At 38.8% G+C, this 17,564-nt stretch overlaps 1 protein-coding gene across 2 annotated transcripts in view; it reads left to right on the top strand.

Moving 5' to 3' along the window:
- The window catches only part of TNR (tenascin R), a 690,019-nt gene that overhangs the window by 619,904 nt on the left and 52,551 nt on the right, over positions 1–17,564 (top strand). For both annotated transcript variants that reach the window (XM_003767456.2, XM_031936928.1), the window contains 5 exons: positions 8,845–8,934; positions 10,429–10,692; positions 12,118–12,387; positions 13,390–13,509; positions 14,775–14,921. In XM_003767456.2, coding sequence (XP_003767504.1) covers positions 8,845–8,934; positions 10,429–10,692; positions 12,118–12,387; positions 13,390–13,509; positions 14,775–14,921 — 891 coding nt within the window. The remainder of the gene's footprint in view (positions 1–8,844; positions 8,935–10,428; positions 10,693–12,117; positions 12,388–13,389; positions 13,510–14,774; positions 14,922–17,564) is intronic.

Below are 17,564 nucleotides of genomic sequence, written 5' to 3'. Positions count from 1 at the left end.
GTCCAATCAATCAAACAAAAATTGTTGAGCATTATCAAAGGCTGTCAGTTCTATCCTCTTGTTACCCACTAGATCTAAACACCATCCTCTGACCTCTACCCAGTCTTGATATCTTCCAACCACAGTTGTTTCCCATCATCTCAGAAGGACAGAAATTGGAGAGGGCAGGGATATACCGTTTATTCAGCTCATAAAGACTTCTCACTGGAGTGGGCAGAGGACCACTATATGCTCAAGTGGCTTTCTGAACCACTATAAACAGGACTTTGCCAACTAAGGACCAAATTCCCTCCAAGCCTCTGGAGAGGTCCAGAACAGGTGGAGTGGGGAGAGAGAGATAAAAAGATGATAGTTTGGTTAAGCATTTCCTATGTGATAAGCATTATACTAAACATAGGTGATATAAATACAACCAAGTTTAATTCCTGCCTTCAAAAAAACTTATATTTTTATGGCAGGAGACAATACATAAGAGAGTAAGTAAAAAAGTTGGAAGAAGCGGAAAAGTGGAAAAATGTTGAGATGGCCAGGAAGCAATATTGTGACTGCCAGCAAGACAATACCTATAAATGCCTGATGTCCATGGAGTAGAGTTCATGGGAGGTGGAGAGATTGGAATGAGAGATAGAGAGGATATGAGGAAGTGACCCAGGAAATCAAGCAGAGAAGTTTTCCAGAACTAGGTTGTGGATACACTGGGTTGTGGAATACCTTCATATGAATCCTTTGGAGTATAAAAGTAGAGCTATCCTTGGTCTTTCTATTTTTCTTCCAGGATGTTTGTTTGGTCATATATATATATATTTTTTTCTTGCAACTTCAGTTGTATAGATTCATCCTGACTCTTCCCATTCTCATTTGCATAATCAAATTGTCAATCTGGCAATCACTGATGGCTAAATGATCAATTTTTCCTCTTATTCAGACTGAAGACATTGAAAATTGAAATATTTTACAATGCTTATTCTGGATTTAGGTAGTTAATAAAGCAACATTTGAATTACATTGAATTCTCCCTTTAACAATAATGGGCCAAAGAGGATGCCACATAATCAAATGGAGAGCAAAATCTATTTTGTGGAGCAAGGGACTGGGAGCAAAAGAATTTAGGAAATTACCGACTTTGAACAACTGTGATTTCAAAAGTAATCAGGATCAAAAGTGAGGTCCCATCAAAGAAATACCTGCAATCTTATCAGAGATGAGCAGTTAAAAGGATATTTTAGCTTCTAAATCCAAATTTATCTGAGATTATGTGAGCTAAGGAGCACAAAATTGTATATCTGACAGTAATGCCTGAGTTCAGTATTGAACAAGATGAATTGTCCCTATTAATTGCTTATTAATGTCTAGAATTGCATTTCTCCATCATAAAACCCAGATGAGGCTATGGATAAATCCATCTCACCCACCATAGCTTCTGTCCCAGATTCTTTTGTTGTTGTTTTCAGGGCAGAATAGAGCAAATTGGAGAGGAAATGGGAACTTTCAAAGTTCTTAAAGCCTCAGTCTTTGATTTTATGGCAAATCTAGTTTGGTTATAACCCTGACCCGGGAAATCTCATAATCTGGATTAAGAAGTGGGATATCAATAATCTAACAAAACTCAATTGAGCACTGAAAAACAGGGTGCCTTTGGATTTAAGAAATTACCTAGAATTCAGGAAAAGGTGTGTTTTCTTGCCTTGCTTCTTTGTAGAAGGAAAAAAGTTCAGCAAAACTAATCAGAATTTCAAAAAAAAGCTAGTAAAAAAATACTACATATTGCAAATAAAATCAGCTTTTTTTTTGAAATTCTGATTAGTTTTGCTGAACTTTTTTCCTTTTTGATTTTTTTAAAATTATGGTTCTTATAGATAGGGGTACGAGATAAGAATACATTAGAAAATCTAGATGATGTAAAAACAAAATGTATCAATTAACTCCAATATTTTTAGAAGTGGTGTCTGGTATTTATAAAGAGCAGTAGATAAATTTACTTTGTGATATTTGCAATCCCCAACCCAATTTCATAAGTCTAGAGTTGAAGAGACCTTAGAGGCCATCCAATCCAATCCCCTCATTTTGCAAATGAAGAAACTGATAATTAAAACAATTGGCCCAAGGTTACATGGTGGTAGTGGCAGGACTCATAATCCTACTCAGGTCTAATAACAGATTCATCATTCTCTTCCCTATACTACACAGTGCCCTTAAATATGAATGGTTCCCTTATGATGCAGTTAAGGGACCATGTGGCCAAAGACACACTCTTTTCCTTCATGGTTTCACCTATTGGTATTTCGCTCTTGTAATGGGCTGAAGCTCGAGTTGATACACTGAGGTCCCAAGCAGGTGAGGCTAAATAGCAATTGGACAATACTCTATTAATATATGCATGGAGAAAGAATGGTCCTGCCCACTCTCTGTGCAAGTTTTGATGTGTTGTATAGGAAATAATGGAGAGACGATTTTGGTGGGTAGAGAGAGAGAGAGGCAGAGAGACTGCTGATCCGGTTAGTGTTGCAACTGCTCTCACTTCCTATTGCCATTTGCCCTTCACCTCGACAAAGACTAGATATCGAGGATTTTCCCTTAACCTGAATTCCTGACTCTGGCTGATTTTAAAATACACGGTCATCACACCCTCTTTCCCTTCTCATTGCTTTTATCAGACTGTTACCTGGGACAGTTCTCCCTGCTCCAATCTAAAAACTGATTCCATAGAATAGTAGCTATAAAATTAAAAACTTGAAAGGATCTTAAAGAGCCTCTAGTTCAACCACTTCACAGTGTGGGTGAAGAAAATGTAGCCCAGAGTCACAAGGTCAGTTAATAAGCATTTATTAAGTACCTACTATATGTCAAATGCAAAAAGATGAAAAATAGTCTCTGCCCTCAAGAAGGTCACAATCTAATGGGGAAAGCAATATGTAAATAACTATGTGTAATTGAAATATACAGAATAGGAAACAATAAACAAAGGAAAGACACTAGAATTAAGAGATATTGGGTATGGGGTAGCTAAAGGAATAATAGATAGAGCACTGGTCTTGGAGTAAGAAGGATCTGAGTTCAAATCCAGATAATTCCCATTCTCTCTCTCTCTCTCTCTCTCTCTCTCTCTCTCTCTCTCTCTCTCTCTCTACGCTATAAGAAATGATGAGCTTGATGATCTTAGAAAAACATAGATAGACTTGTATATCATAATGAAGAGCAAAATGAGCAGAACCAAAAGAATGTTGCATTCAGTAACAGCAATACTGTTTTAAGAACAACTTTGAGCAAATAAATCATTTTGATTCATGAATATCCAAATTAACTTCAAAAAGACATTTGAAGGAAAATGCTATTTACATCCAGAGAAAGAACTGATAAATAGAAGCATGTGTGTGTGTGTGTGTGTGTGTGTGTGTATATATACACACACATACATACATAAATCCATACATACATATTTGTGGCTTATAGTAGCTATCTCTAGGTTGCAGGGGGGAAGGGAGAAAGAAAAATTCACACAATAATTTTATTCTATATTTAAAAGTAATAGCGAGTTGTGCATAATAAATCTGCAGTTTCATATGCAGTCATCTCTTTTAAAATTATACTATGTTGTAGAAATGCTTTGTATTTCATAAACTGAAAAGAAAATTAAAATGTTAGTAAACAAAAAAAATAAATATTATGACAAAATTAGGTAGGTAGAAAATATCTTCATAACAACTAATTTAAAAACAGATATTTGGAACACAGTCCATTTCTAAATTGGGAACTTTCTATGCTTCATTCCTAGTCCCCAGAACCCCAGAACAATAAAATCTGGGCTTATTGATCAATCTTCTCACTATTTCAGGGCCTCATTCTTATTTCCCTGCCTTTATTCATGTTGGTCCCTTGCTGGAATACCCTCACTTTTCACATCCACCTCAAATCAGACCCTATCTTCGAGGCCTGCCTCTTCCAGGAAGCTTTCCTTAAGTACTCCATTGTAGAGGGCCAGTATTGAATAAGTTTATGTACAGGAAAAGCAGTCTCAAGTAATACTTGAACCAGACTCTTCCTGTACATGGACTTTTTCAATACTGGCCCTCTATACTCCATCATTTATAATCTGTACCACAGAGTCCAGCATAGTTATATATTGGTTTGCTTATTCTTGTTTCTGGTGGGTTGGAAAGAGAACATGTCTTTATCATAATTCCTAGAGTTATAAACAAAATGTTGAGGACCTTATAGATGCTCAGCAAATACCTAATGACTGTCTGACAGGTTGTAGACATCAGGAAATAATGGAACCAATGTGGATTGGAATAGGCTTGGGGGGAAGAGGGGAATATTGTACTTGAAGTCAGGAAACCCTGAGTTCAAATCCCACCTTGGTGATGCTTGCTCTGTCACTAGGGTCAAATCACTTTATCTCTCTAAGCTGTGAATTCTTCATTTGTAAAGAGAGATATTATTATCTGTATTATTTATCTCACAGGGTTGTTGTCAGGGTCAAATAAGAACACACAGCATGAACAAAATGAAAGAAGTAACAAATAGTAATGCTATACTATGTGCCAAGCACTGTCCTAGGTGCTAATGATAGGAAGAGAAAGACTCCTTGTTCTCAAGGCGCTCGCATATTAATTGGGGGAGATGAAATAAAAGAAAGGTTAGTCAAAGAGCAGGTAGAAATATTTAGAAGTCTTCAGGATGCAACTGGATAATAATGCCCAGGCATGCTTAGGCTACATAAATTATTGTTGTTTCTCCTTCATTCTTGAGGAGGACCATGACATCAGGGAGGTGATGCCATAAAATGCAAGTGACTTGGATTTAAGTGAGGAAGAGATGTGCAGAGTCATCTGTCTCACTTTCTCTTCCAGAGCTATTTAGGTCTAGTGGCCAGATATAGATCAGGATGAGTGGAGAGGGCCCCAGATGAGGCTACATAAGTAGATCAGAAGAGACTGTCTGAACACTGCTAGGTACAAAGGTATGGCAGGCAGTGCGGCTCAGTATCCCTCCATCTCACTAGAGGGAAGAGAGTATCTTCTCATACAAGTTTGTGTTCACAATCAAGCACTCTGGATTTAGTGAGAAAGAAAGGAAGTTTTCCAACCTTCCAGTCTTCTCAGATATCTTCTGAAATGGCCTAGAGCCAGCAGTGGCTGTGAAGGGGAAATGTAAGCTGATAAGGGTACTCGTGGTAGATTTGGAAACCAAGTCCTCACCTCTAATGTTTATTTCCTCTATGATCTTGATTGGTTCCTTAACCTCCCTGGTCCTCAGTTCTCTCATTTATTAATTGTAAGAATTTGAATAAATGACCACTGAAGTCCCTTTAACTTGGAGAAAGGATGGTCTGGGAAACTGGCAAATGATGGAATCTTCTTCCCAAACAAGATAATTATCTGAATCATCTTTATTTCTTTCCTTTTTAAATTTTTATTCAATTTTTTACTTTATAGAATAAAATAATCATTTCCATAACATAGTATATTTTTTAAAAAGATGGTTGCACATGAAACTGCAAATCTACTATGTACAACTTGTTATTCCTTTTAAATATACAATAAAGTAATCATATAAATTTCTTTATTTTCCTTTTTTTTCTTCCTTCCTCCCGATTCTGCATAGCTACCATTCTTATAGTATAATAGTATTCCAACACAATCATATACCACAACTCATTCAGTGATTCTCCAATTAATGAACATCTTTAAGTTTCCAATTCCTTGCCACTACAAAAAGATTCGCTACAAATAATTTTGTACATATGAGTCTTTTTCCTTTAAATCTAAGTTATCTTCAAGAAAGGAAGCAGTTCTTCATGGGCTACCTCTTGTACCTTTTTTGAGTTGGAGCTAAAAGAAATTGGGGTAAAGAGAAAATAGGCCACCAATAAGTCCAAAGGGATCTTGCAAAAGAGTATCCTTTGGGACCTGATCTTTGGATACTCCTAGGATGTGCTAGGAGTGCACATTTTCTTTTTCAGCAGAATTGCGTTTTACCTGCTGGCAAAGAGCAACAATTCACTTGTAGCATAGGGAGAAAGCTGCCAAAAAATCAAAAGAAACCGGCAAACACAAACCTATAACCTATGCCTGCTTCCCCATCCCCAAGACAGAAAGCCCAGAAAGAAAGCACTCTAAATTCCACTCGGCAGTTTTCTAGCAGAAGATGATTCTGTTGTAAATTATTGAACGTTTCATTTAAGCTTCATAAATAAGAAAACTCAGACGAAAATGTTATATGTAAGATCAGTTTGGTAACATATAATTCCTATCTCCCTTGCTCTCTTTGTCACCCTTCATCTCTGTCTCACAATTCCTTCTTTATTATAGGCAATTGAAGGTCTCAATCAGTTGCCTGAGAGAAGTAGTTTATGTCTCAAAGGTAATCTAATTCCTGCAGCCAAGGGGCTTGCCTAGTATATAGACAAGAAACAATTGTACTACACGTGTTCATCCTAGGGTATTAGACTTACTTGATGCAAAAAAGGGAACTCAGTTCAAGTCAAGAAATGTGGACTTCATTGACACCCAGACACCATAAATCATAGGTCTGAGAGGCACTCAATGATTCAAGCTTCAATGAGCTAAAACTAAAGGGAGGACTGGCATATGTGCCATGTATACACCAGTGCATTTGATATGCATCTTCAGATTGTAATTTTCCAATGGATGCTCAACACCCCCCACATACAAATGAATAGCCATAATGGAGGCAATATGGTATTAGAGAAAGCACTAAACTGAAAGACGCAGCTTCTAAGCCCAGTTTCATCCTTTATTAGGAGTGTATGTGAAAGACAGAGACAGAGACAAGACAAAGAGACAAAGGCAGAGACAGAGAAAGAGATTGAGAGAGAAAAGGAGAGAGAGAGAGAGGGAAGAAGGGAAGGAGGGAAAGGAGAAAGAGAGAGAAATCTCGAGTAGGTCATTTGATCTCTCTATATCTCAATTTCCTTTTCTATGAAATGGTCATAATGCTATCCTCCCTATCTACTTCACAACAATAGCTTTCTATCAAACACGAGAGTAAATTGTCACATGTTTCAAGGAAAAAGTTCTAGTTTTTCTGGCTCTGTTGCCAGTTCACATCAAAGATCTCAGGTTAAATTGTCTTATCCATCATTCAAGTTTTCTTTAAAGACTCATCTTTGATCCCACTAGATTTCTTTACCTTGAACCCACTCCATTTCTCAAGTCTATTCACAGTTCAAGCAAAGGATCCTTCCTCCAGTTTGACCCTGAAGACAACAGGAAGAAGCTCTCCCCCAAAAATGGCAATTATAATAGATAATAGGTTAATTAAGGATGCATCTTCACTTTTTCTGTAGATGACCAACATGTTGCAGAAGTCTCTAAGTAACATCTAATATCCTTCCTGAGTGTATTTCTAAATAAGATGATTAATGGATTGTTGCAAGAAGAGGAGTTCAGGACAAATAAAGGAAAAGTCCAATTAACCCCTACATAGATGGGCATATACGAAAACCCACCACTTCATTTTAGACAGCTCAGCAAAAATTCATCAAGTGCCTATTATATACCAGGCACTGTGCTAATCCTTTGGGAGAAAATGACAAAAACTGAAGCAACCCCTATCCTCAATGTTGGGGAAGGTAGACTGTGAACAAAAGTAAATGAATACAAACTGTATGCCAAGTATTTCCACAAAGGGAAAGATGCTAATAAACTCAGAGAATCAGGAAAGGCTGCATGTGAAAGGTAGCAGGAGGTTTTTTGTTTTTTTTGAAAGAAGGAACCTAGCAGTTCTGCAAAACGGAGTGAAGAACATAGTGTGTTCCAGACACAAGGGACCACTTGTATAAAGGCAAAGGAGCAAGATGTAGATTATCATGTAAGGAGAACAGTAAATACACTGTTTGACTAGAACAGCAAATGCATGAACATGAGTGATTTGAAATAAAATGGGAAAATATAGGTGGGAATCAGATTGCCAGGAGCATTTAATGATAGACTGAGAAGTTCCCCATTGGGAATAGGAAACTACTGAAGAGCTTTGAGTAGGAAAGTGATATGTTCAGACCAATGTTTTAGGTCTATCAATTTGCCAGCTGTTTGGAAATTGGATTAGAAAGAGGAGATCCTGAAAGAAAGCACGCTGATTAGAAGGTCAATCCAATAGTCCGGGGGAGAGATAATGAGGTCCATGCCAGGAGAGGAGCTGTATGAGTAGAGGAGAAGGGAACAGATATTGTGCAGGAATGAGTGACAAGATTTAATTACTAAATAACTAGGGAAATCATGAGAGAAAGAAGAGTCAAGAATGACTAGAAAATGTGAAACTGAGTGACTAGAAATGAAAGGTTCATGGAAGCAAGAAGAATCTTGGACTCAACTAAGTTCAGATCCCTCATTTTATTAATGAGGAACATGAGGCCCAGGAAGGTTAGGTATCTTGCCCAATGATATAAGTAATATTCATTAGAGGTAGGATTTCAACCAAGATTCTCTGATTCTGGAGGCCCTATTCTTTCTACTGTACTGTGAATGATTGGATTATCAATAAATATGGGAAGGGAGGGAGATATGGACTTGAGGGTGAAGGCCTGGGGAAATATAATAAATTCTACATTTGACCATGTTGAGTTTGAGATATCTACAGAATTTTCAAGTAGAAATATGCAGCAAGAAATTGGAAATGCAAAACTGGAATTCAGGAGAGATGAGAACTGGTTATGTGGAGCTGGGAATCAACTGCAAAGAGTTGCCCCTGAACCCACAGTTGTCCCTGAAATCACCACTGGAGAAAGTATGGAGAGAAAGAAGGGAAGAGAGTGCCCAAGATACCCAACCTTAGAGGTACTTATCGAGAAACATAACTTTTCTTTCCTTTGTCTGATGATAGATCTCGTGCCAGGAACAGAATATGGTGTTGGGATATCAGCAATCATGGGCAATCAACAGAGTGTACCAGCCACCATGAATGCTAGGACTGGTAAGTTAGGAGGATCACAAAGGTATCACTACCGGGGAATCAATTTATATAGACTGTTAGGTGAGTACTAATTCTTGCTCAAGTATTCATAAGCCCAATACAAAGTTCAGCTGAAGTTGATTTGACTGACTCCAGTGGCACATGAAAATTTGTTTATACAAGAATCAGTCAGAAAGCAGTACCTACAAATGGCCATTTCTCTCTCAGTCATGAACACCTAGGTTGGGCATGGAGAGGAGCATTGTGGCAAAGAAAGAATAACCTGATGAATTATTTGATTGTGTTAATCATATGAAGAGATTTTGAGGTCTGTCAGCCAAGATGAAGTCCCAATACTGTTCCTCAAAGATCTGGTCAACATTAATCAGGTTCTAAAGGAGTTATTCAATCCCACAAGATTTTGTGAAGCACCGTTTGTGCACCAGGCATTGTGCTAGATACTGGCAAAACAGAGAACAAAATGAGATAGCCTTTGCCCTCTCTTTTGGGGGAAGAAGCACCAGTCACAAATAAAAGATAGAAGAGAAATATTTCACCCTGGCATTGGTGTGTAGTTAAACCAGTCTTGGCTTGGAGCTATGCTTGCCCCAACATGCTAAGTTTCAGTCCAATAAATCTGGTGGTGAGCTGACCCTGCCAGTTTCCTGAATTCCAATCAGTAGAACAGGTCTGGAATCATCATTAAAGTTCAAGTTCAGACTAAGATAACCTAGAAAGAATGAGTAATACAGACTTCAGAGAAGTTCTATGTCATCCTGGGTCTAAAAATGTCATCTAGAGTAATCCAGGGATCACCCCAAGTATTCAGATACACACATTCAGATTATGAACAGAACTCTTAGATCAGCCTCTTTCCCTTTTTTTGACTAATAACATTTCTTCCCTATGGGAAGAACCAGAACTAATCTAGGTGACCCAGGGGTCCTCTGGCCCAGGATGCCTGAACCTGCTTCAGTCTGCTTTTGTATTCCATGATTTGTCTGAGCTCTAAGCTACTGAAAGTGGGATGGAGAGTGAGGGTGGGGGAGACCAGAGTGAATTCACTGTCACCTCTCTATTTGATGTGGTTTTATACTAAGCAACTTTCTCAGAGACAGAGACAGATAGAAAGAGAGAGACAGAAAAAAAAAATGAATGGAAACAGAGAGAATTCATCACATTCTAAAAAAGACTGAGAATCTATAAGCAGCCTCCTCCCAGGGGTGGATATATTCCAGGGGTGTCTGAGCTAATAATACCTTTCCGCTGATTGTCCATCTGTTTGCAAGCATCTGGCCATCTTTCAAAAAGCGAGGTGCTAACAAAGTGTGAGATCATTGTCAGCGGTGACAGGCTAATCCTTGCGGTTGGCAGGCTTATCTGATCACCTCGAGCCCCCGGGGGTTCCGAGGCTAAATCCAGGCCCTGCCTCACACTCGGGCTAGGCTCCCGAGGGCTACTCTACAATGCCCCACTTCTGCTGAGTCTGATGAAGATCCCACCTTTTGTCCACAGATCTGGACAGTCCACGTGACCTCATAGTGACAGCTTCCTCAGAGACCTCCATCTCCCTGATCTGGACCAAGGCCGGCGGCCCCATTGACCACTACAGAATCACCTTCACACCCGCATCTGGAATGTCCTCGGAGATCACGGTGCCCAAAGACAGGACCTCTTACACACTTACAGACCTGGAGCCCGGTACTGAATACATCATCTCAGTCACTGCGGAGAGGGGCAGGCAGCAGAGCCTGGAATCCACGGTGGACGCCTTCACAGGTACCCGCCTGCAGAGACACCAGACTCCACTCAGTCGGGACTTCTAGCGATCAGGCCCAGAACCCGTCCCGGAGGCCAAAGACCACTGGGCTTGGGGCTGCAAGGGATGGGGAGAGTCCCGGCCTCTGCCTACCTACTGCTACCATTCCAAGAGGCAAAACGGTCTTGTACTTAAAGTCTTTCAGGCTTTCCCAGTAGAAATAGGCTTAATGCACATTCTAATACTTATTTCAAAGAGGAAAGAGAAGGAGAAAGGGAAGAGGAGACCAATAAGAAAATGGAAAAGAAGAAGGGGAAGAAGAAGAGGGGGAAGGTGGAGAGATAGAAGCAGTCAAAGAGAAGAGGAGGAGAAGGAGGAGGGGAGGGAGGGAGGGAGAGAGAGAGAGAAAGAGAGAGAGACAGAGAGAGACAGACAGACAGAGAGACAGACAGAGACAGAGAGAGAGAGACAGAGACAGAGAAACAGAGAGATGAGAGAAACAGAGACAGAAAAACAGAGAGGGGGAAGGAGAGAGGGAGACAAACAGAAGCATAGTCAAGAAGAAAGGAGGGGAAAGAGAGAGACAGAAATAGAGAGATAGACACAGAGAAAAAGAGAAACAGAAAGACAGAGACAAAGAGACAGATAAAGAGAGAGAGAGAGGAGAGAGGGCGAGAGGAAGAGAGACAGAGAGACAGATGGGGGAGGGAGAGAGAGACAGAGATAGAGAGAGACAGAGAGAAAGAGAAAGCACTTTCAGGTAAAACTGAATCTTTTGCAGGTAGTTTCCATATAAGAGAAAAGGAGGTAAGGGGAAAAAGAAGATAAGGGAGAAGGAAAAGAGAAGAGAAATTAGTAGGAAAGGGAAAAGAGGGAGAGAAGAGGGAAAGGAGAGGAGAACAAAATGGGAAATGATAGAAGAGGGAAAAGAGAATTCCAGAACACAAAGGAAGAATAAAAAAGCTGCAAGAAAAGTTAGTACTAAGAAAAGCATCTTTTCATAGAGGCTGGCATCATTTCAGTCCATTTCAATAGCTTTTATATCTTCTCAAGTAATCAGACATCCCTGAAAAAGAGATGCCCTCTACTATGCTACCTTGGCCTAAAGCAAGGGAATACACAGGATAGGGAGCCTTGATCAAGTTGTCTAGTCCTATTTGGATACTACCCTTGACTAAAAACCGCTTGCCCTAGATCAGCATTGGAAATAGTCAGTGCTAAATACTATTGGTCTCAGGGGAATAAAATTAGACTGCTGACATCATTCCTGCACATGAAAAGATGGCCATTCCTCTTTGGGGAAAGTAATCTTGAGGAATGGGGAAGGGAATACACAGTCCCTATTTGCAAAGCTTTTCTAGAATTCCAGAATACTTTAGTCCATAGGCAATAGACTTTGGAAGGTCTATTGTGCCTAAGTCATCAACTTTCCTTTTGATTTATAGGTTTCCGTCCCATCACCCATCTACACTTCTCTCATGTCACTTCATCCAGTGTAAACATCACCTGGAGTGACCCATCCCCTCCAGCTGACAGGCTCATCCTGAACTACAATCCCCGAGATAAGGAGGAAGAGGCTTTAGAAGTCTCACTAGATGCTACCAAAAGGCACGCCATTCTGATGGGTCTGCAACCAGCTACTGAGTATATTGTGAACCTGGTGGCTGTTCATGGGATGGTAACCTCTGAGCCTATTGTGGGCTCCATCACTACAGGTAAAGTCAAGAGATAGAAGGCAGAGGAAAAATAAATCAGCAGTTTAAAAAAAATCAGAGAAGTGGATTTGCCAGGCCTTTGCTTTGAAATCTCTCTATGTTCATTAGTCAATCTCCTCAAACTAAAAATCACAGCAAAAAGACTACTACAGTCAAGCAAGTAAGCATTTATTAAGCACCAAACACTGTGCTAGATGCTGAGGATGTAAATGCAAAAATGTTCTTCCCCTAAAGGGAAGGAGGAGGAGGAGGAGGAAGGGGGAGAATTATCCATTCTATAAAACATTGGCAGAGTACAGAATTTTGTAAAAGCAACAATTCAAAGATTTCTATTCTGTGAACTTTAAAGATACCATAATCTAGTGTCACATTGTTGAAGTTAACTTTCGAACAGCTTTCCCTTTATCCGTGTGGCCACAATCCTAAACCAACTTGACTTCATATGGTTTGGTGCCTCCCGTCAAATTCCATCAGGTTATTTACTACCTATGTGAACTTTATCAAATCACTGAGCTTTTCTAGATCTTAATTTCCTCATCTGTAAGATAAGGAAGCTAGAAGATAATGCACATCCCTTTAGCCTCTATCTTCTATGATCCATGATCTAGAGTACTGTACTCTAGTACAGCTTTTGTCACATCTTCAAAGTCTCAGGTAAGGCTCCCCTTGAGTGATCCTTTAGACTAATGTCTGCTTCTGATGGCAGAGATGACATTCATTCAGTTGAGACTTTGTCCATGCTACTATTCCGATGTTTTCTCCTATTGGAATATAAACTCCTTAAGAACAGGAACTCTTTCTTCAATTTCCAGTTAATAAAGTTCTTTGAACATTGTAAGCATTTAGTAAATGTTTCTTCTTTTATTAACTCATTCATTCATACTACAAACATTATTGGCTCCCAGACTGGACAGAAAAAGAAAAAGAAAGGGACTTTTTGTTATTGTTGTTGATGTTCTCCAAAACCTATGTCTTTTTTCCCTTTTCACCCTGACCCTACAGGGATTGATCCTCCTAAAGATATAATAATAAGTAATGTTACCAAGGACTCTGTGACTGTCTCCTGGAGGCCGCCCATTGCATCTTTTGATTACTATAGAGTATCCTATCGACCCACACAAGGTAAGCCTGTGGTGACTAATTTATTTAGCCTAACAAGAATTAATGTACGGTACAGGGAAAATAATGCTAGTGTACCTAGGTTCAGATGTTGGCTCTGCTATTTATTTCATATATGACGTTGAGCCAAGTTATTGTGGGGCTCAGCTTCCTCATTTGTAAAATAGAATTTGAACTAGATGATCTCAGCTCCAATTCTATGAACTCTGAACTTAAATGGTCTTTGGAGTTGAGGAAGCATCTTTATAGAAGAATCATTACAAACCAGAGGACCACAGACTTATCTCTGCCCAGTTTTTTTTCCCTCCTTTCCATAGTAATTTTCTGATGTTCCATTATATTAAATCATTTGATTTAATTCAATGCAATTCAAGTAGAAAAACAGTGGGATCCCATTAAAATCTTGTCCACTACCCACTCTACTTCTGGAACAAAATGTAATGCAGTTCATTAAAATCTGGAGGAAAAAATTAGTTGTTAACCAGCAGTGCTAACTAATCCCTATTGTGTGACATTGAGAAGTGATTTGTCCTACTAAGAAGAAGTAGCATGAGTCACAATTCAAACTTTAGGTAGGAGGCTGGACCAGGTGACTTCAACTCCCATATTTATAATAGAGCCCAGGATGGGCAGTTTCGGAGTAATAGAAGATCTCAAAAATCCATTTCAAAAGTTCTCTGGTTCTTTGAGTTCACAATTCCTCCTGATTCTGTGGAAGTTGAGATGCTTTAGCAAAAATGGTAAAGTCTAGAATTAGAAACCAGGGGATGCCTTCGTAACTAATAGGGATGCCTGTAGACTGGAACAATTGGCATGGTACCCATCCAACCTCTGCCACACTGGACAAGCTGTAAATCAAAGGTAGCTGGCACTGAGCTCTGTGCCTTCATCATGTTCAGGTCTTGCCAAAGCTTGGTTCAAGATGAGATGCAATGAATAATTACACCCATTATGGGGGGAAATGGAGAGTTTGCCAAAAGATCCCTTCTGTGGAATGCCAGGATAATTTTTGTAGTCACTTAATTTAGATACTGACTTTGTGCACAGGGGGGAGATGAGAAGGTGCCTTGGAAATTACTATGTCATAGACAGATCAGCTAGCATTTTTTCTAAGCTTTCAAGTTAAAAGAACTTTGAATTTCACAAACTCCTTGGTCCCTAACTTCATTGCACCCAATGCAATTGGATCTCCCATTCATACTATACATTAGGCTTCCTGAAACATGAAAGATGCTGTTAAAATTTAAGTGAGTTTTTATGTCTTATAGTGGGAAGACTAGACAGCTCTGTGGTACCCAACACAGTCAACGAATTCACAGTCACCAACCTGTATCCAGCCACAGAATATGAAATCAGCCTGAACAGCGTTCGAGGCCGAGAGGAGAGTGAGCGCATCTGCACACTTGTACATACAGGTAGTATGACTCTCACCAGGGTAACGGCATTAGATGTTGATCTTCCCTTCCAGCAGTGCTCTATATGCAGCAGTAGAGTGAAATGAAAAGAATATTGGACTAGGATTAAAATTATCTGGATTTCTAGTCCTAACTCCAACCATGAAATCTGTCTGCAGCCTCAGTTTCCACATTGATAAAATAGGGATAATAATAAATGTCACGCATAGCTATTATGAAGATTAAACAAGATCACATATATTAAAGCACTTTGGAAATTGTAAAGCATTCCACAAAGGTAAGCTGTTACCAGTTTGAGCATCTACTGCTCTAGAGGGACTCCAGGTGTCAACTCCTACATGCACCATATTCCCCAAGTGTCCCTAGTAATAGAAAGTAGGAGAAGCAAGAAGTGAAATCTTTGCTCCCTAAAACAGAGGACTTAGGGCAGCAGTGAGTGACTATTTTTGTGAGGTAGGAGGATGCTGGAACCAGCTCATATTGGTTTGTGGGAACCAGTTGTTAAAATTTCAGTATAAGTATTTATACCTCAAAATTTTTTTTAAAAATGCCATAAATCATGTCTTAATTTATTATTTTGTTGATTACCTTGACTTATGAAAATGAGGAAGATGTTAATGATGCTGATTGAATTTAAATATGTCATTCATATTTTTTAAGAGCATTTAGCTTAGAGGTCACTGAAGAATCCAATATGTCCCTCTGTAAAAATTGCACTGTTTAGGAGGTCCTAGAATTAATTTTTAAAATAAGTTTTTATTGATGATATAGCAGAAATAGGGCTGGACCTGCAGTCAAGAACTGGTCTTGGATTCAAATCTTGTCTGAGGCATTTAGTATATGGCCCAGGGCTCCTTTTTCTGGTTTATAAAACAAAAGATCTGGATGTGGTATCTAAGATCCCTTGCAGTTTTAAGCCTATGATCCTCTATCTTTTGTGTTCACATTGAAATCTCTCTAGTTTGAATCCTCCTTGGTGACAAAGGAAAACACTTAGGCAAAAGCATCCAATATAGAAACCCGATCTGTCGTTGTCTATATTTTGTCCCAGGAGACCACCCCCCCACATCTCTGCCCTAAGACAGGAGATAAATTTCATTATCACTTCTCCAGCACCTTCACTGATTTTTCCATTACTCAGAGTTAAAAGTGTCAAGAATTTCAGGGGGCATTTTCACCAAGCCTCAGCTTCTGATGTAGAAATGCTCTCTTACAAAGCATGAAGCATATGGAACCTTTCTAAGCTTCACTGATGGAAGGAAGTTGCTGTATAAACACTGAATCATCCCCAGACAGGTGAGAATACAACCTATTTTTAAAACAGTCCAGAGGAGGAAATTCCACAATCTCTCTTGGCAACTCACTCCAGTACTAATTGTCTGTGCAGGGAAAGGCCCCTATAAATTGTGACCTACATTCCTCAAAGGATAGCTGTATTTGTTCATTAATAGTGGAGTGGAAAGAGCTTGAGACTTGGACCTGAGAGAGACCTGAGTTCAAATCCTGTCTCTGATGCCTACTAATTGTATTTGAATCATTTAACTTGTTTGGGTCTCAGTGGAAACTGAGACTTCATTTCCTTTGGGGAAATGAAGAGGTTGGACCAGATAACTTTCAGGTTCTTTCCAAGCTCTCTTTTTTGCAAAATAAATATACAGCTAAGTCCCCATTAGGGCAAATAATCTCATATGATTCAATTCAAAGTTATCTATTTCCATTGTGTTGGAATCAATTAACATATTTTACAAAATTATAACTTCAAAATAGCACTAATTTGAATACATGGACCACTTCAGAAGATATCTTGTTTGCACTAATAATTTGCTTGACAGGGTCTTGTGAGGATCAAAAGAAATAATGTATGCAAAGTGCTCTACACTTCTAAAAATTCCATAAACATCAATTGTTGTTGTTGTTGTTATTATTATTCATGGAGTTGGAAAGCAGTTGCTCAATAGATTTTTTTTCAAGGCATTTAAGGAAGAATTCAGGGCAAGAGTTTCTTCCTCAGCCTTAGCCCAGATAGATCACTTCTTGCTCACTGATCACACCCTGATTCCACGGAGAATTCAATCATCCCAGCACAGAGTGGGGAAACATTGTCCAATAGAAATAATACTGGAGCTTGTCAGAAATCTTGAACTTGAATCCTAATTGTACCACCACCATTACTAATAACAATCATTATTATTATAGTTAGCATTTATAATATTAAATATAATTTATATTTTTAAAATTTATAGTGTAATATATTTATTTATAAATTGTATGTGATATATAATTTATAATATAATATTAAAATTTGCATAACACTTTTACATATATTATCTCATTTGATCCTCACAATACGCCCAAGAGGTCAGTCTATTATTATCTTCATTTTACAGAAAAGGAAACTGAGGATCACAGAAAGAAAGACTTATTCAGGGTCACACAGCCAGTAAGTGTCCAAGGAAAATTTTGAACATAAGTCTTTCTCACTCCTGGTCCAACACTCTATTACTAGCTAGCTGCCTTCACATTAATGTTAACATTTGAATAGCCTTTTAAACATTTAATTTTAAATTTTAATTTCAATTTTAAAATTAATAAATATTTTAATTAATAATTAGATAAATCCGATTTAAATTTACATTTGCAAAG

This window comes from Sarcophilus harrisii, chromosome 4 (assembly GCF_902635505.1).
Source record: "Sarcophilus harrisii chromosome 4, mSarHar1.11, whole genome shotgun sequence".
Lineage (NCBI taxonomy): Eukaryota > Metazoa > Chordata > Mammalia > Dasyuromorphia > Dasyuridae > Sarcophilus > Sarcophilus harrisii.
Note: the sequence above shows the minus strand (reverse complement) of the source record. Positions and strands in the feature narration are given on the sequence as shown.